The sequence below is a fragment of the Budorcas taxicolor genome, chromosome 1 (assembly GCF_023091745.1).
Source record: "Budorcas taxicolor isolate Tak-1 chromosome 1, Takin1.1, whole genome shotgun sequence".
Taxonomy (NCBI): domain Eukaryota; kingdom Metazoa; phylum Chordata; class Mammalia; order Artiodactyla; family Bovidae; genus Budorcas; species Budorcas taxicolor.
Window position 1 is genome coordinate 8,053,456 of NC_068910.1, and position 23,829 is coordinate 8,077,284.

At 53.3% G+C, this 23,829-nt stretch overlaps 2 protein-coding genes across 2 annotated transcripts in view; one reads left to right on the plus strand and one right to left on the minus strand.

Moving 5' to 3' along the window:
• The window catches only part of CCDC12 (coiled-coil domain containing 12), a 40,966-nt gene extending 30,592 nt beyond the window's left edge, over positions 1-10,374 (minus strand). The window contains exon 1 of the mRNA XM_052663430.1: positions 10,121-10,374. Coding sequence (XP_052519390.1) covers positions 10,121-10,216 — 96 coding nt within the window. The 5' untranslated portion in view covers positions 10,217-10,374. The remainder of the gene's footprint in view (positions 1-10,120) is intronic.
• A 2,348-nt stretch (positions 10,375-12,722) lies between these two features.
• NBEAL2 (neurobeachin like 2) overlaps positions 12,723-23,829 on the plus strand; it is a 30,142-nt gene continuing 19,035 nt past the window's right edge. Inside the window, exons 1-6 of the mRNA XM_052648596.1 lie at positions 12,723-12,849; positions 21,566-21,654; positions 21,730-21,858; positions 21,960-22,041; positions 22,124-22,248; positions 22,417-22,499. Of these exons, the coding sequence (XP_052504556.1) occupies positions 12,799-12,849; positions 21,566-21,654; positions 21,730-21,858; positions 21,960-22,041; positions 22,124-22,248; positions 22,417-22,499 (559 nt within the window). The 5' untranslated portion in view covers positions 12,723-12,798. The remainder of the gene's footprint in view (positions 12,850-21,565; positions 21,655-21,729; positions 21,859-21,959; positions 22,042-22,123; positions 22,249-22,416; positions 22,500-23,829) is intronic.

The following is a 23,829-nucleotide window of genomic DNA, read 5'->3' on the forward strand; positions in this document are numbered from 1 at the left end:
GGCTGTATATTGTTACCCTGCTTATTTAACTTACATGCAGAGTACATCACGAGAAACACTGGACTGGAAGAAACACAAGCTGGAATCAAGATCGCTGGGAAAAATATCAATAACCTCAGATATGCAGAAGACACCACCCTTATGGCAGAAAGCGAAGAGGAACTAAAAAGCCTCTTGATGAAAGTGAAAAAGGAGAGTGAAAAAGTTGGCTTAAAGCTCAACATTCAGAAAATGAAGATCATGGCATCCGGTCCCATCACTTCATGGGAAATAGATGGGGAAACAGTGGAAACAGTGTCAGACTTTATTGTTTTGGGCTCCAAAATCACTGCAGATGGTGACTGCAGCCATGAAATTAAAAGACGCTTACTCCTTGGAAGGAAAGTTATGATCAACCTAGATAGCATATTCAAAAGCAGAGACATTACTTTGCCGACTAAGGTCCGTCTAGTCAAGGCTATGGTTTTTCCAGTAGCCATGTATGGATGTGAGAGTTGGGCTGTGAAGAAGGCTGAGCGCCAAAGAATTGATGCTTTTGAACTGTGGTGTTAGAGAAGACTCTTGAGAGTCCCTTGGACTGCATGGAGATCCAACCAGTCCATTCTGAAGATCAGCCCTGGGATTTCTTTGGAAGGAATGATACTGAAGCTGAAGCTCCAGTACTTTGGCCACCTCATGCGAAAAGTTGACTCACTGGAAAAGACTTTGATGTTGGGAGGGACTGGGGGTAGGAGGAGACGGGGACGACAGAGGATGAGATGGCTGGATGGCATCACGGACTCGATGGACATGAATCTGAGTGAACTCTGGGAGATGGTGATGGACAGGGAGGCCTGGCGTGCTGCGATTCATGGGGTCGCAGAGTTGGACACGACAGAGCAACTGAACCGAACTGAACTGAACCCCCTTTGCTGTCTAAGCTCCGTAACCAGGGGATCTCGTCTAGCCCCAAGGCTTCGAATCCTCCTACACAAGCATCTTTCAGCAGATGCCTGCCTGACAGTCTCTCTCCACTTAGGTGTCTAAAAGTCATCTCAGAACTAAAGTGGCCTAAACTGGACTCCTGCTTTCCCCTGCAAGACCACTCTCCCCTGGACTTATCTCAGGAACAAGGGCCCCTACCCGCCCCTCCCATGGAAGTCCCTGGAGGTAGGGACGCAGTCTTATTCACAGGTTAGATCCCTAGTGCCTGACAAACAGCTGGTGCTCAATAAATACTTGTTGGGTGGCTGGCTGCAGAGTTTCTGCAGTTAGGAAGGGCTCCAGGAAAGGGAGTGTTCCACTTCCTTTTGTCAAGGGGGGATATCCAGGGAGTGATCGGGGATTTCCAGATAAATACCGTACCAGAATCATCCGGGAAACTTCAAAAATGCTTGGATTTCTAGCCACTATCCTAAGATCCCAATAGGAGGTTTCGGACGGAGCCAGGGAAGAAACTGCAAGTTGTCTCCCGAGGTGATTCTGGGGCACCAGTAGGTGTGAGGACCTCTGATTGATTCAACACCTTTATTTGACAAATGAACAAGTCCAGGGCCCTCTGAGGGGATAACTCAATCCAAGGTTTCAATACTGGTTCGTCAACTGGTGTCTGTGTGGGGAGCCCAAACCTCCCACCCACGAGGTTCTCCCTTTCACTGGCCTCTAAGACCTCGGGCTCCAAGCAGAGGTGGGGAAGTGAAGATTGGTCCTTAGGATGAACGGGTACAGCACACCTCATCCAGGTTGCAGCTCTGCAAATTCACTTTTTCTTTATTTGGTTAATCTAAACCTCCTGCACTAAAAATGAATTCTGTTGATACCTTCAAGGAATCAGGGCTGGGCTGAGTAAAGTCAGGGGGCCAGGAGGATGTCCTCTTTGCTTCCGCTGGAAACAGGGTGGGCTCCACCCACTGTCATCCAACAGAGAGGGCTGGAGGACCACCTGACCTCCCGCTTCCAGGAGGGCAGTAGAGACAGGACAGACACCCACGTTGGTAAAAGCCCCGTGTGCAAGACTTTAAGATGGACCCTTTTGGACCCCTTCTCTGTGCTCCTGGCTACTGATGAGGTCTGGATTTTACAGACAGAGACAGGGAGGTCTAGAGCTTTAAAGATTTGCTCTCATCCCAAAGAGGGGATGAGTGGAGCTGAGACTTGAACCGGATAGTCTACACACAAAGCACAGGCTCTCTGCTTTGTCTTGCGGATCCCTCCAGGCAACCTGGTGGCAATTTCTGTACCTGATGGGAAGGTGACCTCTTCTTCAGGGCTGCTTGTTCCCAAGCTCCTGGGGGTGAGGAGTGGAGAGGGGCACAGGGCCAGAGCTTAAGGGACCACCCAGGACTGACAACATGACAAAGCACAGACATGAGAGGTCCCTACAGCCCCAGGTCTCCTGACCTATTAAATAGGGAGTAATCAACGTCTATCTTAAAGGACTGCCTCAGAAATAAACAAGTCTTGAGACCCTATAAGCAGTCATGTAAATGTTGGGTCTGCCAACCTGCAAAAGGCTGTCAATCCAGGAGACATAACTGCCTCAAGTGATGTAGCAATCAGGCTGCTGGGCATGGGGATGCGGCCACATGGGGTGGGGACAGAGACAGCTTCCTGAGAGATGAGCCAGTCATGGACAAGTCAGACTACCCCTGCCGCCCCAGCTCGCTGGACTCTCCTCCACCATCCCTCACTTGCTGCCACCCTCTGCTGCCCACAACCCATGCGAGCCCTTCCCTCAAGCTCCCTCTTATTCCCTCACCCCACACTGGCTAGGACTTTACCCACAACACCCAGGTCAGAGAGTTTCAACCCGCTCCCCTCTGCCTTGGCACTGCTTCCGCTCTCCATACGCTCGTGTCTTGAGTGTGAAGATCACAACTGTGCCAGCGAATTTCGGTCAGCATTCAACTCCAGTGGGTGCACACTCAAAAGGTCAGGAATATACATCGGCTGGAGACACTGGCTACAAAGACTGACAACTTCAAAGCCCTCTGCCCCAACTCTAAAACCCGAGGCTGACGTGATGGTCACCTGGGTTGCCACCTGCCCTCTCCTTCTTGGCTCTTAATGGGAGTTCAGGTGAGACACAGTCTCTTATGAATTGGATGAGATGGAGCAAGCCCTCCAGAGATACACTGTTCTATAAGGCAGTCATACATAAAGGATGGCTGTCCAAATATAAACTAATTTGCCTGCGTGCTAAGTTGCTTCAGTTGTGTCTGACTCTTTGCGACCCCATGGACTGTAGCCCACCAGGCTCCTCTGTCCATTGGATTCTCCAGACAAGAATAGTGGAGTGGGGTTGCCATGCCCTCCTCCAGGGGATCTTCCCAACTCAGGGATTGAACCTGGGTTTCCTGCGATTCCTGCACTGCAGGCGAATTCTTTTCCACTGAGTCACCAGGGAAGCCCATGGAACAAAATTAACGCACGTTAGCCCCATTTCAAGGGTTCAAGAGCCACATGTGGCTCGCGGCTGCAGCGCTAGACAGCAAAGATTGTACGGAGAACCCTGAACAGCACTGTTCTGGTCTCTAGAGCGGAAAACAGCAACTGCTGTTGAACCTGAAAGCTGACAGCCAGACCTTGGCCCTGAGGTCACACCCAATCCCTGAGGGGCTGGCTGAGCAGACAACCAGTCTCCAAGTCTCGGGGCAGAAAGAGACAGTCCAATCCAGGCCAAATGTCAGAAGAACCAACAGCCAAGGGGCGAATGTTTGTGCCAACTGAATCACTTTTGGAAGCCTCCATCCGGCTGCTGATGAGGACGAGATCAGAGAAGAAAGTGGCCTCAAGGTGCCCTGGTGGCCAGGACGGAAGAGAATGACACAGAGCTTCATCGACAGCCTTGAACTGTTCACCTACTCACCTGGCTTGGAACTTCCGGATGAGCATCAGGAAACGAGGTTCCAATACTACAATACAGAAATATGTGCCCGGGGAAGGCTGGCTGCCCTCCCAGCCGGAAGTTCTGGCTCCTGTAGAACTTGGCCACCAGACTGCCCAGCAGCACTTTCAGACCCCATTCCTGCCAACTGCGTGCTGTCAAACCCTCCGGAGCATCCCTGCTGGGCTCTCTGTGCCCCTGAATGTCCCCATCTCTGAACTGTTCCCGTGGAACATTCCTTTCCAGCTACTTTAATACTCCATCCTCAGTCCCATCCATCATGACTCAGCTCATGTTCCACTCTGCCTTCCCGTGAAGCATCCCTGGACCCAGCTTGGCTTTCCCAGGAACCCCAGGAGCATGGTCGAATATTGTACGTGGTCTCTCCACCTGTCACCCTGGACTGGCTGACTTGCAGGATGCTGCTACAAGTGAGGCTGCCCCTGAATAAAAGCCCCCTCTAGCAGAGGGTCTTGCTTGGGCAAGAATCCAGCAGTTACTTAGCCTCCATCACCTTGGGCATCTCAGCACCTCGGAACACCTTGTCTTGCCCCCTCTCAAATCAGTGGCATCACGTGGGCTAGCAAGGAAGCACTCTGGAAAACTGCCAAGCTGCACAACCATGATGGAGCTTTACTACTGAATAATACATGGAAACCTGTGACCGGAATCTTGAGTCCGTCTGTCACACTCTCAGGACGGATTCCTCTAGATGACACTACATTATGAGTTTACAGTCTTGTGAGAGAGAAGAAGATAAACCATGAGGAAAATCAACCTCATGCCGGAAACCATGATACCTCCAGCAAAACCATGCGCACAGATGGTATCAATGAAGGACCTGCCACTGAGTCTACGGGGCCAGCAGGGAGCCACCCCCATGGGGCAGACAGGTACTCTCCATCAACAGGCTGAGGCAGTGCTCAAGCCTGGAGTCTGCCCCACGGCGGCCTCATGCTCACATCAGAGGAATGAACTATAAAAGCGGGACACCACTGCCTCTCTGGGTGAGGAGACCCCTCGTTTCCTATCTCCTAGCAGCAGGCAGGCCGTACTTCCTCCCCACTCACAGGTCCCACAGGAAATGACTGTGGGCTGGAAAATTAACTCTGACTGTAGACCCTTGACTGGCTTTTTCCCAGGCATCTACCCCAACAATAATGTCACTCAAGAACTGTGAAGATTAAATATGACACTAAAACCACAGGAAACGAAAGGTAAGAAAAGATAAATCGGCATTCATCAAAATTTTAAGAACTGTCGTGCATCAAAGGACACTACCGATAAAGTAAAAAGACAGACCACAGAATGGGAGAAAATACTTGCAAATCCCATATCTGACCACAGTTTAATATCCAGAGTATGTAAAGAAATCAACCACAACTCAACAGCAGAAAGACAAACCACCTAATTAAAAATGAGCAAGGGACATGAATAGATATTTCGCCAAAGAACATATACAAATGGAAAATCATAAAAAGGTGCTCAACAGCAATAATCATCAGGGAAATACAAACCAAAACCACAATGAGACACCACTTCACACCTAGCAGGAGAGCTAGAATTTATTTTTAAAGGAACATCACAAGTCTTGGCAAGTATGTAGAGAGGTTGGAACCCTCATGCATTGCGGGTGGTAGTGGAAAATGATACAGCTGCTGTGTGAAATAGCTTGGCAGTTTCTCAAAAAGTTAAACACAGAATTACAAGCAATTCCACTCCTTAGATATATACTCAGAACTAAAAACAGGGACTCAAAGATTTATATACCAAAAAGTACACCAATATACCAATGGCAGTATTAATCACAACTGTCAAAAGGTGTCCATGAACAGATGACTAAACAAAATGTGTTGTGTGTGTATATATATAAGGTGAGTGTGTATGTGTACATATATATATATATAATGGAATATTATTCAGCTTTTAAAAGGAAACTGTTACATACTAGAATGGATGGACCCAGAATTACAAGCATTATTTCACGAAGTGAAATAAGCCGAATACAAAAGAACAAATACTGAAAGATTCCTTTCTATATGAGATATTTACATTAGGCAAATTCAGAGAGACAGAAAGTAGGTTAGCAGCTACAAGGGGCCGGGGTAAGAGAGGAATGGGGAGTTATTGCTTAATGGCTGCAGAGTTTCTGTTTAGAGTGATGAAAACGTTGCAGAAATAGTGGTGACGGTTGCGCAACATTTGTGAATATATTTAATGCCGATGAAAAACAGTTAAATGGCAAATTTTAGGTCACCCAGATTTTACCAAAATAAAAAAGTATATCAAAAAAAGAAAAGGAACTGTGGCAAGTAAGGCCACACCCATCCTTGTTGGTGTGAAGAAGGGCCAGAATCAGGACTAGTTAGGGTCTTAATCAGAAAAGATTAAGGTATGTGGGCAGCTTGGATTGAGGTCTATACTCTTTTGCCACTGTTGTTTTTTGGGGGATGTAATTCGTAAAACCTTAAGGAATCACAAAATACATATGAAGGTTTCTCAACTTGCCCCACTCTGCCTCAGGGAAACCAGTCCAATCCAGTGAGTGAAGACAGCCACCCCCTGTTCTCGTGGTCCCTCCTCACCCCAGCGTTCATTTAGGGTACCTCCTCATTACGTGACAAATAAAACCGCCTCATGTTTATTGGTCTCAGTGCTTCTACCTACAAATCAGCCCTCCTTCTTCCTTCTTCTCAAGGTTGTCATCAACACCAGATAAGATAAGCCAGGCAGGTGGTATCATTAACCATGTTAAATCTGAAAATACTGTTGCCTTTAATAAAGAAATTAAACTGCCAGAGCTACTGAGTAAAACAGGAGCACCAGCTACACCCCATCTCTCTTTCCTTCTTTCCTTTTCTTCATAACACCATCTCCATCTAACACAAGATGTATTTTGCTTGACCGAGTGCTCCCCCAGCTAAATGGAAGCTGCCTGGGGCACAGGCTTCTGTGTGCTTGGTTCACTGTGGCACCTCCAGTGTCTGAACGGCTGGTGCACGGTGCATGCGCAACAGACACCTGCTGAACACAAGGAGTACTAGCTCTAATAACCCATGTTCAAACAAACCAAATAACATTTCATCGCCTACCACTGCTGCACCACTGACACCACTGTGTGGAAACTGAAGAATCAACTAAACATTCTAACTTCCCTTTGTAAGCAGGAAAAGGCCTATACGAGTGGAATAATCAAGAGCTCCTAGCTAGACTTGCCAAAAAAGGATGTTCAATGAGGACATGATCTTATATGCAGAAAACCCCAAAGAGCCCACCAAAACAGACAAACAACCCACCCAGATAAAAACAAATAAGAATAAAAATAAAAACAAAAAACTCAGGAACAGTAACAAATTCAGCAAAGTTCCAGGATACAAAATCAACTGATGAAAATCAGCAGCACTTCTGGCAAAGAGCAACCTGAAAGGAATTTAAGACAATAATCCTATTTACAACAGCATGAGAAAGAATAAAATACTGAGGAACACTAATACCAATTTACCAATGAGGCTGAAGACTTGTACAGTATAAACTAGAGAGTACTGCTGAGAGGAATTGGCGACTTAAACAACATAAAGACATCCCATGCTCTTGAACTGGAAGACAATATTGTTAGGATGGCAATACTCCTCAAAATGATCTATGGATTCAGAGCAACCCCTATCAAAATCTCAATGGTGCTTTCTGCACAAACAGAAAAAATAAAAGTAAATTCATATGGAATCTCAAGGAATCCCAAATAGCCAAAAGAATCCTGAAAGAGAATTAAGTTGGAGGACTCATTCTTCTTGATTTCAAAACTTACTACAAAGGTACAGTAATCAAAACAGTGTGACACAGCCCTAAGGACAAACTACAGACCAACGGGACAGGAGAGAGAGCCCGGAAATAAACTCCTGCATATACCGTGAAATGATTCTCAACAAGGGCACAAAGAACATTCAATAGAGAAAGGACAGTCTTTTCAACAAATGGGCCCGGGAAAGTAGGACCTTCACATGCAAAAGAAAGTACATTATACCATATACAAACATTAACTTGAAATGGATCAAAGACCTAAATGGAAGAGCTAAAACTATAAAACTCTTAGAAAAAAAAACAGAGGAAAAACTTCATGATCTTCTATTTGACAATGGTTCATTAGGTGCAATACCAAAAGCAGCCTCCACAACAGAAAAAGAAAAAGGTAAAATGACCATCAAAATTTAAAACTCTGCACATCAAAAGACATTAGCACAAAGTTAAAATACAACCTTGGGAGTGGGAGAAAATATTTACAAATCACTTATCTGATATAGGCTTAAAATCCAGAACACATGAAGAACAATTCAACAACTACAGTCAAAACCCAATTAAAAAATGAGCAAAGCAATAGCAAAAAGAAAAAAATAGGGGGAAAGGATTGATAAACAATTCTCAAAAAAAAAAAAAACCCACACAAATGGCCATAGGCACATGAGATGTTCAATATCACTAATCATCAGAGAAATGAAAATCAAAACTATAACCACAATTAGTATCTAATGGTAAATTTTGTGTTTATGTATATTCTACACAACTTTTTTTAAAGCAAAGGGAAAAAATAGGCTCATTTTTTCAGCCCATTGAGAGAATCCCTCTTAAAAGCTGAGTTTTGGAGTTCTCTGGTGGCTCAGTGGTAAAGAATCCGCCTGCCAATGCAAAAGACATGTGGGTTCAACCTCTGATCTGGGAAGATCCCACATGGTGCAAAGCAACTTAAGCCCGGGTGCCACAACTATTGTGCCTATATCCCAGAGCTCCACAAAACTAGAAGCCACCTCAATGAGAAGCCCTGCACACCACAACTAGAGTAGCTCCAGCTTGCTGCTGCTAGAGATAAGTCCACTCAGCAACAAAGACCCAGCAGAGCCAAAAATAAATATATAGTTTATTTAAAGGCCAGTTTTCTGATAGCCTGGGCCTCCTTCCCATTGTAAGGGGGATTGAGGATGCTGTTTTGTTCTTTGTGTTCTGCCCTCAAACCCAAATTCCAATCATCTGGGCCCTAAATCTAAGCCAACAGCTCCAGTCGACTAGCTACTGTTTATAAAGTTGAAGTCCTGAGCATCCCTGGGCCACGAAGTTTGCAGAGATGACTGACAGGACCGAAAAGTTGCCAATAAAAACAGAAGGCAATTCTGCTGGCTTTCACTCTCTATTAACTTCCCCTTCCTCTTTTCTAGCAGGACATCAGAGAGCCATGCAGAAAAGCAACAAACCAAAGCGACCTGCCTGACTCTTTTTTTAGTTGGAAAATGGCCTCCCTGTTTTCCCCAATCCCTTGCAGGTCTAGATAACATCCTTTGTATTTTGCACACTTGAGGACAAAGTTTTTGCCCATCCAAACACAGCAGAATAAACAACGTCCATCCTCCGTACTCTACAGTCTCCAGGGCTCTTGCATATAGATAATCTAACAGAGTAAACAATCCAGTGAGAACGAACGTTTAGGGGTTGTTATCCTCCACTGGAGACATGAAGAAACCGAGGCTCACGGAGATGAAGCAATTTGTTCCACATCTCACAACCCCAAGTGACAGGTCCAGGGTTCGCACAGAAGCAGTGAGCCTGAGTTCTCCTTTCCCTCGATTACTTCCGAGAGAAGAACAAAGTAGAAACAGAATCAGGCCATTTTGGCGTCAAACAAGACCAAGGAACAACGCTTCCAAGCCTGGCACCCAGTAGGACTACACGGTCCAGCCCCAAAGAAGAGCCTGGTAAACAACTAAGCGCCCGCCTCTTTCCCCGAAGTCTACCCTAATCTAGAAATGGATCTTTCTTGTCGGGTTTCTGTACTCAAGGCTTTCAGCCGGGCGCTCAGAGTACACTGCGTACTGCCGTTCTCCGAGCGCTCTGGCACACAGGCCGGATGGTCATGGGAAAACGTTAGACTCAGCGTGTTCAGACGCGAACAAACCACGCCTAAACCAATGACCAGGAGAAACTCGTAGTGGCCCTGGAGTCCCATACGGAAAACACAGGAGCCAAAGGGACTGCGGAGCGACGACCACTGCCCTACCCGTCGCTACGCATGCGCGACAGCACCTGCGAAGGACAAACAGCTCTAGCAAAGCCACATGGACTGGGCTGGCACAGACGCAGTGCGCATGCTCGAACCGCGCGCATGCGTGACCTCGGCCGTTGCCTTTTCCCAGCAGCCCCCTGCCCTCTCGTCGCTATGGCGGATCCAAACGTTGGTTACCTCAGTCACGGCCCTCACAGGGCCTTCCTCACCTTGCGTCCGGTTTTCTCCCGTAGGGCCTTCAGCCGTTCCTTTCGCCGCAACGCCTCTTCCTCTAATCGGCCCACACCGGCCGCAGTCGCCGCCATCTTGCCCACAGACAACCCCCTCAACCTTCTTTCTCCCCTCAGCGCGCAGGCGCAAGGTGTAGATGAGCCTCTCACGGCCAATCCAGGGACGAGAATGGAAGAGCAGGAAGACCCGAAAGCCAACCAATGGACCCGCCTTCTTCCTCCCTCGCGGCTCTCCGAACTCTTCGGGGCCGGTAAAGAAGGCTCCAAGGCTCGATTCGTCCAATGCCAATTAGGGGAAAAGCGGCAAGAGCAGCCAGACCTGAGTGAAGGAGGATAGAGCGCATCGATCTCTCTGGTTTTTACCTAGGCGCCACTTTGCAATTCGCTGACCCATCTTTTTTTTCTGAGTAAACTCCGGCAGTTGGTGATGGACAGGGAGGCATGGCGTGCTGCAGTCCATGGGGTCGCAAAGAGTTGGACACGACTGAGCTACTGAACTAACCCATCTTTGTCCACTTCTGATTCTTCAAGGCTCGAATGCCTTCAGGAAGGCTTCCCTGACTCACTCCATTCCGACCCCAGATTAAGTGGTCTGCCTTTCCTTTCCTCTTAAGATACCAGTGGCTTCCTTGATACACTTGTTCATGGGCCCCTGGGCCCTTCTCTGGCCGCTGTCAGCTCAGACAGAGCCTAAGCAGAGCAGGGCTTGGCTGAATGACCATTTTCCTCTGGGTTCAAGGATGCTCCCCTCCCACCTCGAACCCCTCATGGCGTGGCAGAGTACCCGGAGCCAGACTACCTAACCCGAAGAAGAGCAAACCCCAACTTGGGCCCAGGGGGCCCCAAGAGACCACTCTGAGCTTAGTTCCTGAGATCTAAGCTGACAGTTGGTGTGGCCTTGGCCAATAGGTGCACCGCTCCACAGCTGGAGCTGCCACGGTATCCTTTCAAGTTAATTAACATGGCCTGACAACCGACAACAGACAGTCCTCTTTGGCCGAAGTCAGTATCTTCTGATAGCCTATCCAGGTTCACAGAGCCACACTTCCTCGCACCTCCTGAGGAGAGGAGCCCATGCCCTCCTCCTCCCCCCACCACCCACACCCACACCCCTGACTTGTCTCAACAAGGCCGTTCCCCGCTTGTGGTCTCCCTTCCCAGTCTGACAGCAGGTGGACACCCACTCCTTCCTTCCCAGTTCCCAACAGAGATCTCCAGGGCCACACAACCCTATTTAGGCTGTCCCCACGAATGACCCTCTTGACCTCTGTACCCTGGGCCTTTTGGTGCCCTTCCAGGTATCCAGGTGATACACAATAGGAAGGTAGTCAGTGCTCAGGAAATGTCAGAAGTAGGATGGATGGGGCAGAGAAGAAGGCCAGAGTGGAGGAGATGCCCGTGAACCCACGAGGACAGCATAGGATGGGTATGGAGACAGAGTGTCTCCTCTTGGCCACCCAGGGTCTAGTGGGCTCCAGACTCAATTCCTCCAATTGATGGTAACTCTCTGGGTCCTGCAACCCCACTCGCAACCCCCAGGCAGCCCCAATAGAGGGCCTTACCCTTGGCCAACAACAAGGGCCCTCCTCACGTCTCAGGGTGCTGGGGGTGGGGGAAGTAGGGAAAGAAAAATGCCCAGGGGTGATGGTGGCACTGGTTCTGAAAACTGTCTGGCATCTGTCCCTGTTCATGCTGCCCAAATGGTCCTCATTTGGCCCATCGGGGCTTCAGTTTCTCTGCCTGTCAAACAGAGGCACGAGGCACCCTTTAGCCTTTATCCTCTTGAAATTAAAACAAAAGATGTGAACCAAGTGCTGAACCCTGGAGTGAAGGCTGCCTCCACTTGGAGCATCTAGGAAGGCTTCCTGAAGGAGGGGATCCAGGCGAGGTGAAAGCTACTGCTAAACAGGTGGAGGAAACTGCTCGCCCAGAGCTATTTGAGTTTTGTCCTAGTTTTCTTATCCCCTCTCCGCACTCCACACTCCCGTCGCACTATCCTGCTCCACTAACAATAGGATTAAAAAAAAAAGGTGGCACTTCGGTCTCCGCGTAAAGCACTTAGACCAGCACCTGGCACGTATAAGTTCTACAAGTGGTCATCACGGTTATTGTCCTCACAACTTGTTGAAGGACACTGCCCATCTACCCGCGGCCTGCAGCCCCTTCCCTCAAGCCCGCGAGCCTCTCCCTTGCACGAATGGTGGCCGTTCCAGCCAGGCGGGCTGCGTGTCGGTCAGGTCTAGACCTGGGGTTAAGTCTGGAATCCCAGACCCCGACCCCAGTCCGGCAGGCTCAGATTGGCCCTACCCGAGGCACTGGTAGCGCGCGGATTGGGGGAGGGGGGCGGGGCCGCTGGGCGCCCTCCGGGCCGCCCTGACTTCAGGCTCCTCCTCCCGCCGGGCTCCCCGCCCTCTGCTCGGTCCCGGGAGGGGCGGGGCGGCGGTGGCAGCCGCCGAAGTGCAGGAAGCCGGGCGGCGGCCGACCGGGAGGAGGAGCGCGGCGGGGGCCAGTACTACTTCCCCCAGTAGTACCGGGCCGCTCCGCCCTGGAGTGACGCCCTCCGCCCATGGGCCTGGCCGAGGGCAACCGGCGGGCGGCGCGGAGGAGGAGGCGGTGGCGGCAGGTGGCGTGCAGCAGCGCCGGAGCCCGATCGGGCCATGGCCGCCTCGGAGCGGCTCTATGAGTTGTGGCTGCTCTACTACGCGCAGGTGAGCCCGCCCCGCCCCGCGCTCGCCGGGCCCCCAGCTCCGCGCGCCCGGCGCCTGCTGCACCTGCGCTCGGCGCAACCTGGGCCGCGTATTTGCGCGCGAGCCGGGGTTGCTCCGGCTCCGCACGCACGTGTGCGCCCCCGGCCCGCTGGTGCCTCTGGCGTTTACACCTGGGGGTCTGTCCTCGCGGGCGCGCGCCACGCTGGAGCCTCTTGGGTGCGGACTGGGTAGCATCGGTTGTGCCGGAGGAGAGGGGCCCGGACCAAGCCGGCCTTTATCTCTTTTACAGATGGGGAAACCGAGGCCCCGGCGGGGGGGCCAGGTTGGGGGGCTTACTTTGCATTTGGGCTTGCTCCTCCTGACGGCTGTGCCCAGTTGGGTAGTCTTGGTCGACGGGTCTGAGTGGGCTTGGTGGGAGGTCACTACTTCGGTCTTGGGTCAACTCATCAGATCCGCTGCAGCGAACTGACCGTGGTGAGTTCCTGACCCCAGCCGGCCCCACCCCAACCCCGGGCGCAGAGGAGGGTGTGGGTTAACCGGGGGTCCAGCCCAAAGAAAAGATTTTCTCTGGATGCTGAGGGTGGAGACGGGGAATACAGACTAGCTGGGAGGGATGTTTGAAAGGGATGGAGGGATACCATTTTCTCCTGAGATTCTCATCCTGCCTCATTGACTACCTTAAGTGGCCTCAAGGTGATGGGAGCAACCCAGGTGTCCCCCAAATTGTATCGAACACATAGGGCCCCAGTTTCCTTCTGTATCCACAGCAGGGAGAGAACCCAGGGCAACACTCCTCTGCCCTTCACCCAGCACCAACTTTCCTCCCTGCACCTGCCTGGCATCACACTCCTGGCTCAGGCGCACCTTGGGCACAATGGACTATTGTGTGCTCCTGATCTGGGCACTGGGGGGAAGTTCACACTCATATCAGCCGGCCCTCTGAGAATAGGCTAGCCCACTGTCTCTCAGGACTGCAGGCTAGGTCTGGGGCCCCAGGGACCAGGAATCCAGGCCACAAAGGCCATAGCTTCTTGAGCCCGCTCGGGTGGTGAGAAATCCAGGCATCTGGCAGGAGGCAGTGAATGGAGTAGAGTCCATCTTTGGTGTGATTCAGGGCATGCATGCTGTTTACACCCTGAGCTCCATTTCCATATCTGTAAATTTGGCACAGTCCTGGCCTGGAGTGGCCTGAACTCTGCAGAGGGGTAGCCAGTATGACTGGGGTAGCCAGTATGACTGGTCCAGGCCAGAGAAGTTTCCTGCTTCCCTGCTCCATTGGATCCTGTTCCCCTGGCTTCTCTGTCTCTATGTCCAAAGACTGGTCCTTGTGATGGAGAAAAGCTTTAGGAGGAAACTTGCCACTGGCCCTTATGCTTCTCATTGCCCTCGTGGTTGCGGGCAGGTTCTTGGTCTTCACTTCCTTCAGTTGTAACCAGGTGAAGGGGGGCTTGGATGATGGGATACATCTGAGGGATGTTAATTGTGCTTCTGATTGTCCCCGTGGTCGTGGGCGGGTTCTTGGTCGTGAGTTTCTTCTCTTGTGATTAGGTGAAGGGCTTGAACGAGGTGATGAGTCTGAGGGCTGTTAATGGTGGGTCTTCAGGCAGGGTGGCATGCTTCTGGGGGAAGGTGTGGTTTCCCAGAACCGAACCTCCAACACGGGTGCCTCCTGCTGCCCCTTCTAGCTGAGCTCTGCAGGCAGTCAGTCCCTCACAGGTGTTTAGCATTCACCTGTGCTGAGTCCCTTCTCCCCCTCCCACTCCTCACCTCACTGGGGAGGTCTGGGGCACAGGCTAGCTGGTTGTAGCCTTGGAAGCCTGGGCAGGCAGGGGACAGCCTGGGGCCAGGCAAACAAATCCAGGATATGAGTGTGAACCCCGGAGCCGGGAGGGGCCAGGTTTCCTGGGGAGAGGAAGCTCCAGCCAGCCTCCCAGCACGGCCTTCCTGCCGGCTTGGTCCTGCTCCTGCTCCCGGAACGTGGTCCCCACCCTCTGCACTGGGCTCCCAGGGAGTGGTTGGAGTGGTTGGTGGCTGCCCGCGTCAGAGCCCTGCCGGGACCTATTGTGTGTGTGCTCAGGGGAGCGGAAGGTAGGTAAGGGGTTGAACTGATAGAGGCTATTAAGAAACCCTGAGCTGGCCAGCCACCCAGCCAGTAGGTCCCCCAATACTTTCACCCCTCCCTTCAGCAGTGAGAGCTGACATCAGCTGGTAAACCTGTTTCCCCAGTTGTGGGTTTGGGCCCGCCCAGGGAGCACCCCCGTTTCTGCCCTTCCTTTCCCCTCACAGACCCTAGATTCAGCCCCCCTCACCCCGTACCTCTGGGGGCCACGAGTGGGTGAGGGGGCTGTGGGTGGCTCCTGAAGGAGCCCTAGACATCACTCAGTCTGAGCCTCCCAGGGCCTTAGCGGGGAAACCAAGGCAGGGTTGTACGCAGGTTGTCCCGCAGAGCTCCAGCCAGCCTCTGCCCTGCGTTTCTTTACCCAGGAAAGGCCTGGCTCCATGGGCAGAACTCAGGTGGGCCTGCGCCCTGTCCCCCCCACCCCGACCGAGCTGGACCTCAGCCCAGGCATGTCCTGGTTTGCACCCTCATTGTGCTTGCTACTCCACGGTTTCACCTCACATTTAGTAGGTGCTTCCTGGGTATTAGCTGGATGGAGGCATTAGGCCCCAGAGCAGCGACTTGTCAGGGATGTGGTGCCAGAGGACAGAGTTTGGGCCTTGAGATCTGAGGGCGCAGGACAGGGAGGATCAGGCACATGGCCGTGGGAAATAGAGGCAGGATGTCAGGAGTGAGAGGGACGGGTGGCAGCACGCCCAGAGGACCCCCCAGCAGGGCTTCCCTAGTGAGGGCTTAGGAAGTGGGCACAAGGATAAGGGGGCTGGGGACAGCACCCAAAGGCTGCAATTGGTGTGTAAAGGTGATGCAAAATATGCAGATGCGCGGCCCCCTTGCAGCTGGAGCAGCGGTGTTGCTTGGTAGCCCTCCAGTGAAAGGGAGCACTGGGGTGCATGAGAGCTGAGGGACACTCGGGGGCCCAGAGGTCGGGACAGATGTTGAGGGTACAGGTGTGGAGCCCAGGCTGAACTCCATTTGTGTCATTGAGGACACGGGGCTCCAGGGAGGTCAGGTGAGAACTCCAGCTGACCTTGCTTTGCCCACCCCTCCTGGTCCCTCACCCTGAGCGATGAGCCCTGTTGCATCATGGGAACCTAGTCAGGCCCTCTGCTCCCTCTGGGACCTTGGCTGGGCCATATTTCTTCTTATGCCTCAGTTCACCCTCTTGAGATGAGGAAAAGGACCCCCTTGCTGCTTGGCCGCACCAGTCCCCTTCCATACCTCATAGGGGCAACCAGGGTTTCCTCCTCCCTGCCTTCATTACTGAGGCAACTGAAGAGGGAGAGACTGAGGTAATGGGGAGAGTAGCATAGAGCCCAGAGTTGGGGGAGGGGCTGGTAATCACTGGAGTTGTTATGGCAACTGGGGAGCTGATGTGGAAGTGTGGGGTCCCCATGGAAACAAGTCGGTTACTATGGGGACCCTGAAAGGAAATTCTTGGTTTCCATAGTGATAGGACAAGGGGAAGGTTAAGTCCTAAGGGGTGTTACGGAGACCAGAAGGTCCATGCCTTTCAAGAACCCCTCCCCAGGTAAGGGAAGTGGCTGGCCCAGCCACCTAGGCCCTTGAAACACTAGTCTCAGTTGCCTTGGCCCTGGAGAAGTCCCCATCTTCGTGTTTCATTCCTTGGCCTGAGGTCCTCTGAGTCTGACCTCCAGTCTTCCTGGTGTAGCCCAAAGCCACTTTCAGCTTGACATTGCCATCCCCCTCCTGATGCTGACTGGGAAGACGCCCAGGCCTGAAAGAGGTCATCCTGATCGGGCTCCATCCCACCTTATCCCATTTCTGTTTGCCTGTTCCAGGAGAAGGGGTGCTGACTGGGAGGAATCACCACTGTGGAGCCTCAGTCTGCTCTCCCTACCCTGCTCCTAACACTAACCCAGGGTCCACCATGATCCTCCCATTCCACTTGCCTGGACAACCCAGCTGGGGAGTAGCCCTTGGGACTTTGGTTCAGCCAGTGACCCAAGGTCTGTCACTCACCTGTCACTCATGGAGGTGGGTGGGGAGAAGAGAGTGATGCTGTAGAATGCCAAGGGCTTGGAAAGGCAGAGCCCACTCACCTTAGCACATGCTGGTGGGTATGGTCGGGAAGCCTTTACCTGTTAAACAAAGCAATGATCTTTAAAGAGGCAGCTGAAACAGGTTAATGTTTTGGTTTTTTTGTTTTTTAGATTTTTGTTTGTATTGCAGTTGCGTTACAGTTTGTGTTTAGCTTCAGGTGTGTCGCAGTCAGATACACGTGTGCATATGTCTGTTCTTTTCCAGATTCTTTTCTCATATAGGTTATTTTAGAGTACTGAATAAAGTTTCCTGTGCTATACAGTACTCCTTTATAATTATCTATTTTATATATATGTGTGTGTGTTAATCCCAACCTTCTAATTTATCCTTCGCCTCTACCTTTTTCCTTTGGTAACCATAAATTTGATTTCTAACTCTGTGAGTCTGTTTCTGTTTTATATATAAGTTCGTCCATATCATTTTTTAAAAATTAGATTCCACATATGAGTGATATCACATAATATGTCTTTTTGTCTGACTTCTTTTAGTATGACAATCTCTAGATCCATTAATGTTGTAAATAGCATTATTTTGTTCCTTTTTATTGCTGCATAATATTCCATTGTATATATGTACCACATCTTCTTTATTTTTTCCTCTGTTGATGGACATTTAGGTTGCTTCCCTATCTTGGCTATGGTAAATAGTGGTGCAGTGAACGCTGAGGTGCATGTATTTTTTTCAAAGAATGTTTTTTTTTTTTTTCCCAGATATATGCCCAGGAGTGGGATTGCTGGGCCATATGATTGCTCTATTTTTAGTTTTTTAAGGAACCTCCCTACTGTTCTCCATTGTGGCTGTACCAATTTGCATTCCCACCAACAGTGTAGGAGGGTTCCCTTTTGAGAGATTACTGTTAAGTAAGCTACCAAGTGTAAGAATCGGGACTGGACTCCAGAATCCATGCCCTTACCCACATTCAGTGTGGGACCCCCGACCTCTGAAGTTCCAGAGAGAGCTGCATCTTGCGGGAGGTGCTGACTCTGATAGGGAATGTTCAGGCAGAGGAAACGCGGAAAGCCAAACACATGCAGACCTGTGGGGTTGGGAATAGTGAGTAATACCATGAATGTGGCGCATGAGGCTGGCGGTGAGGTGGGCACCACGCCAGTGGGGCTTCAGCTGGAGGAGGCGGCAGTGGACATACCCTGAGCCTGTGGTAGGGCGGCTGGCCGGCTGCCCCAATAGTGGTGTAACCAATGTGCCCTGGGGGGCGCTGGGTGCTGTTTAAGGAACTTTTGTGTTTGATGGTGATGGGGATTTGGGGCAAAGTCTGGGCCCTGGGACACAGGGCAGCTTTCAGGCTTGGGGTAGGGCAGGCAGGTCTCAGGCAGCGTGGTGCCAGGCACTCAGTGGTCCCTGTGCCCCCGACAGACAGCCACGCCCACCCATCTTCCCGGTTAGCTCAGAGTTGTGAGGAAGTGGTGGTTCCCTGCCCATCCAGGGTCTCGCCAGCCCTCGGGAGCTCCCCTCCCTCAGCACCAAGTGTCCTCAAGGCTGGTGGGGCATAAATTGGGGTCCCTACAGGGGTGACTCTGAGAACCGCCCCCCACCCCCCACCCCGGGAAACTGACCTCCCCCACACCCACAGTTTTCTCCCCGCTGCAGGGCCCAGAGCGGAGTGTGGCTGCTACTGACCTTCCTGACGGGAGGGGCAGGGTTGGGACCCTGGGCCAGGCAGGTGGGGTGGGGAGTGGGCTGGCCTGCCCATGCTCCTGTTCAGAGCTGGAGTGGGAAGGAGGAGCCGGCGAGGCGGATCGTTGAGAGGAGTGTGGGAGCCCAGGCAGCACAGCCGCCTCTTTCAGGCTCTGGAACCTTCTGCACATGGCACTGCCTCCATGCACAAGGCCCCTGCTCTTCTCAGCTTCCCAGTCCCCCAGCACTGCAGCCTCAAGTCATAGGACCCGGGTCAGAGCCAGGCTGAGGCCTCCAGGGGTGAAGAGGTGAGACCCACAGAGTCAAGACAGGCAGTTACCCCTTCCCCTGCCTAGTCCTGTGCTTCAGAGACCCCTCCAGAACCCACCGAGGCTGCCGCCTGCACTGCCTCAGCCCTGAACCCAGCCCAGCCTGGACCTGTTGGAAGTCTGCAAGACCGGACAGGCAGAGGATATGGTTCTAGGGACAGGAAGCAGGAGGTGTGCAGAGTTTGAGGGGGCCCATCCAGGTCTGGGAGGGTTGATTGAGGTGATGGACATAAAGAGGGTGAAGGATTCCTGCTTAAGTACCACAAGCGCAAGTCACAAATGGCACCAGGGCCTGGGTGGGGAGCAGAGGCCTGCACAGGAGAGTGTGCATCACAGACATGAAGGCCAGACAGGCTGGAGAAGCAGGCCCTGGTTGGACTAGGGACCCAGGATGCCTGGCGTAGCAATGAAGCCTTTGTCTTTGGTCCAGGGAGGGAGGACGTGGTCATATGTGGCTTGTGAGTGCTCATCAGAGCTACAGTGGGCCAAAGAGACTCATGTTTTGGGTGGGAGAGACGGTGGCTTGACTAGGGGTGGTTTGGGAGTAGAAGGCGGGATGGTGTTGGGACAGTTCTGCAGGTAGACTGGGATCTGTGGGATCACCCAGGCAGAGGCGTGAGTTGTGCAGTCAGCTCGGCTGACTGACTCTAGCCACCGTGAGTGGGCCTGGCCTAGAACATAGGACTGGCTTTTAGCATCCTTAGAGGTACAGCTGCAGCTGTGGTGGTGCATGAGGCATCCCCTCAGGGGCCCCCCGTTTTTCCATCTGCCATGGGAAGAGTTCAGAAGAAATAGTCTTGAGAGCCCTGGCCGGCTTTGGTGTTTTCAGGGCTGGGCATGCTGGTGCCCTTGCTGGTCTGTGGAGAGGAGAGGTATGGAATGGACAGAGGTAGGTGAGCAGGGAGGCGGCCAGCAGCATAGGGTGGCGAGGTCACCAAAGAGAACTGACCGGCAGAAAGTCCTGGTGGTGTGCACCCCAGTGGCCGCACCCTGTCTCTGAGCTGCCTGGGTCTCAGCTCTGTGACAAAATGTATGAGATGGTTCAACCATGGGGTGGAGGGCTGCTCTGCCACAGTTTCTGGGGGGCCTGGCCCAGTCTGCTGGGGTCAGGCCCTCTTCCCTGGGGCCCGTTCAGTCCTGGCCCTGTGGTGTGAGGCCCACAAGTGGTCAAAACATGAGCTGTCCATGCAGATAGTTGTGCAGGTCCTGGAGTTGAGGTCTTGGCAGCCGGGGAACAGTCTTGGGGTGTTGCCTGTGATGAGTCCCTGGCCCGTAAAGTTTCTCCACTTTAGTCCCTATCCTTCCCCTCTGCCCCTGGGAAAGAAAGTTGCCGCCCTACTGTTAGATGGGAGCTCCAGATGACGCCAGCGTCGAAGGAGGGAAGGTGGAGGGATGGAAGGAGGAGCTTAGTTCCAGGCCACCGCCCACTCTATGCCCTGGGAGGAGCTTAGAGGTCAGGGCTGTCAGGGGCTTACCTGTGTGCCTGAAGCAAGAGACCTGCAGGGCCGATGGGGAGCCAAGACAAGACTTGGCCTGAGGGCAAGGCAAAGGTATGGATGAGTCTTCCAGTATTATTTCCTGGGCCAGAGGCCTCAGACCCTGCTCAGGGAACTGTGGGTGCCCTGAATGAAGGGCACTATTGTAGTAGGGACCACAGGCTGTCCCTAGATAGGCCGGACTTCACGCCTATACAACTAGTTTCTGTCCACAAACTCCAGCCAGGGCAGTGTGACCCCCGCCCCTTTGTGCTGCAGGCCCCACCCCCGGTGCTAGGCTGGGTCCTTCGCAGCTTCTTTTGCTGGGCCCTGGGTGCCCCAGGCCCCCCCACATCCCTGCGGTCTGCCGGGAGGAAGCGGCCCCCTTCCCCCACCGTGACTCTGCGCTTCCTGCCCCAGGGGCCAGGGCGGGAGGGGACATTTCCCGTTCACACCAAAGTTTCCCTGGCTGGTGGCGCCCAGACCTGGGCTCAGCCGCTGTCGCTCTTGCCCATGGAACCAGCTCTGGGACCTGGGGTCCAGGTAACCAGCCAGGGTGGGTGGAGGTTCCTGGGGCGAGGTCAGGCATTGCGCCTGCACATGTGGGTGGGGTGTGTGTGCATGGCTCTGCCTGGTCGATGGTGCACATGCATCCTGAGATGTACAGTCCAGGAAGGTTTCCTGGAGGTGGTGCCTGCGAAGCTGGGAGAAGGTAGCAGACGAGAGCCCAGCCCATAGCTTTGGATTCAGGGAGGCTAGTGGCTTGGAGACCTGTAGCCCCAGCACCCTTGTGGGCCACAGCCACACTCTAGACGTGTACACACTTAAGCTCCTCCCCTGCTGGTGTCAGGCTTGCCTGGATCCCCAAGAGTTTAGGAAGTGGGAGCAGAGACCGGGAGGCCAAGAAGTGCAGACGGGGGTGCCTGGGAGTGGTCAGTATGCCGGGCAGTCCTCTGATGCTGACCTTCCACTTCCTGTCTCCCCCCGTTTCTCTCCCCACCCCCCAACCTCCCCTCCCGCTCTGCCTGCAATCTCTCTCCACCCCCATTCACTCCCCACCTCTGCCCACTGTGCCCCTTCTGTGCCCTCCCTTGCAGAAGGACCTGGGCTACCTGCAGCAGTGGCTGAAGGCCTTTGTGGGTGCCTTTGAGAAGAGCATCTCGCTCTCCTCTCTGGAGCCACGCAGGTGAGGCTGGAGCTCCTCAGAGGGTGGGAGGCTGAGGGGTCCTCGGTGCCCCGTGACGCCCCCCTACCCCCGCAGGCCAGAGGAGGCGGGTGCCGAGGTGCCGCTGCTCCCTCTGGACGTGCTGCATGTGCTGGCCGAGCAGCTGGACGCCAGGGACCTGGAACAAGCCCTGCTGCTGCTCAAGCTCTTCATCATCCTCTGTAGGTGGGTCCCTGTTGTCTTCTCCACGGTGGGAGGGCGTGGAGCTGGGGCCCGGGGTAGGGGCTGGCATATCACTGGGACCTCTCCCATCATTCACTCCTCAGGAACCCTGAGAACGTAGAGGCGGGCTGGGGCCGGCTGCTGGCGCCCCGGGTGCTGGCGCTGCTGACCCAGTTGGTGGCCGAGGTGAGGTGGCCTCTACCCTGGGGGTGGCAGGTGGTAGCCACGGCCCAGCTAACACCCTTCCACCCTCTCCGTCTGCCTACAGCTGAAAGGACCCCCACCACCGCAGGAGGACCGTGGGCCTCAGCTAGAGATTGTAGCCCTGCATGCCCTGCTTCTCTGTGAGGGCCTCTTCGACCCATACCAGACCTGGCGGCGCCAGCACAGGGGGTGAGAGGTGGCCCACTGGCAGAGGACCCAGAGAAGACCGAGGAGAGGATTGGGGGGGCCCACGTGCAGGGGTGGAAGGGGCGGGGTGCAGGCCCCTGAGGGGGTGTGACCCAGGAGGAGTGAAGCGCTGGCCTCACCTTGGCCCCTACCCCATCCCTGCCCCCCCAGGGAAATCATCAGCGCCAAGGAGAAGAGCAAATACAAGTTCCCTCCAGCTGCTTTGCCCTCTGAATTCAGCGCCTTTTTCCGAGGTCAGGCCCCACCCCCATCCCACTCCGCTCCATCTGGCCCCGCCCTCAAACCCGAGCCCCTTCCTGTGGTTTCCCCATCGCACATGCAGTAAGGACCCACTTAATGCGGCTGCGCTTGGTGCTGGGAGAAGGAATGTGAATGGGCCTCTATAGGGAAATGGGAGTTTAGGGGCAGAGAGGAGAGGAAGGGCATGTCTGCACAAAATGAGTAATGTCTTTTCTGAGGGGGGGAATTGATTTGCCTTCCTGCTTCTCTCCTATCTCCTGGATCCCTCCAGTGACTTGTACCCCATTCTGGCCTGGACCGTTTTCAAACTCTCTGGTCCAGTCTTTTTGTCCCTGTAGGTCCACCCAGTCTCTTCACTTCCGCATGACAGTCGCTACAGTAGGTGTCCCCCCTTCCTGCTAACCCCTCAGGACATCTCTAGGCACCTGTTCTCCCTTATGCCCCTGGGTCTCCTCTCTCCTCTCATTGGAAGGAGACTGGCCAGGATCTCAGATGGGCCTAGGGCAGGGTCTTTCCTGGTGGCTCAGATGGTAAAGGAATCCGCCTGCAATGTGGGAGACCTGGGTTCGATCTCTAGGTCGGGAAGATCCCCTGGAGAAGGAAATGGCAACCCACTCCAGTATTCTTGCCTGGAGAATCCCCTGGACAGAGGAGCCTGGCGGGCTACAGTCCATGGGATCGCAGAGTTGCACATGACTGAGCGACTTGCAGTAAGCCACTACGAGGGCAGGGTGCTGCCTGGACAGGGGCAGGCCAGCTTGGGAAGGCGGTGGTGTATTGGGCTAGAAAATACCTCAGTGTTTCTGGGTTGCCCCAGGGAGCCGCGGGCTTGGGTCTGGAGTGGGGGCAACACCTCCAAGAGGGGAGATGCCCCCGGGGAGTTCCCTGGCTCTGCTGTTCCACAGCCTGAGTACTCTTCTTAATACACGCAGGATTTTGTTCTCTGTACTGTGAATTCCTCTGTGGGGGCCTGACACCCTCAGAATCCCATCCTGCTCCTCCCCACAGCCTTCCTTTCCAGCCCCCCCTCACTCTCTGCTCTCCAGCCATGGTCCTGTTCCTAGGGAAGCCTCCCACCCCATCCCACCGGTTAAGGCAGCCCTGCATGGCCCCAGCCCCCACACACTCATGTGACCCAGAGCTGGTCCTTTCTGCTCTCTGGGTTTCAGTTCATGTCCTGGCATCCTGTCCAGCTTGGCTGGAGCAGAGCCAGGTGGGCCTCCCAGATATGACGCTGTGAAAGCCCCTAGAAGTCCCAGTGCGGGTGTGGGGGATGAGGTGTGGGGCATCTGTGTAGTAGACACTGAGGGCCCCCAGAGCTGC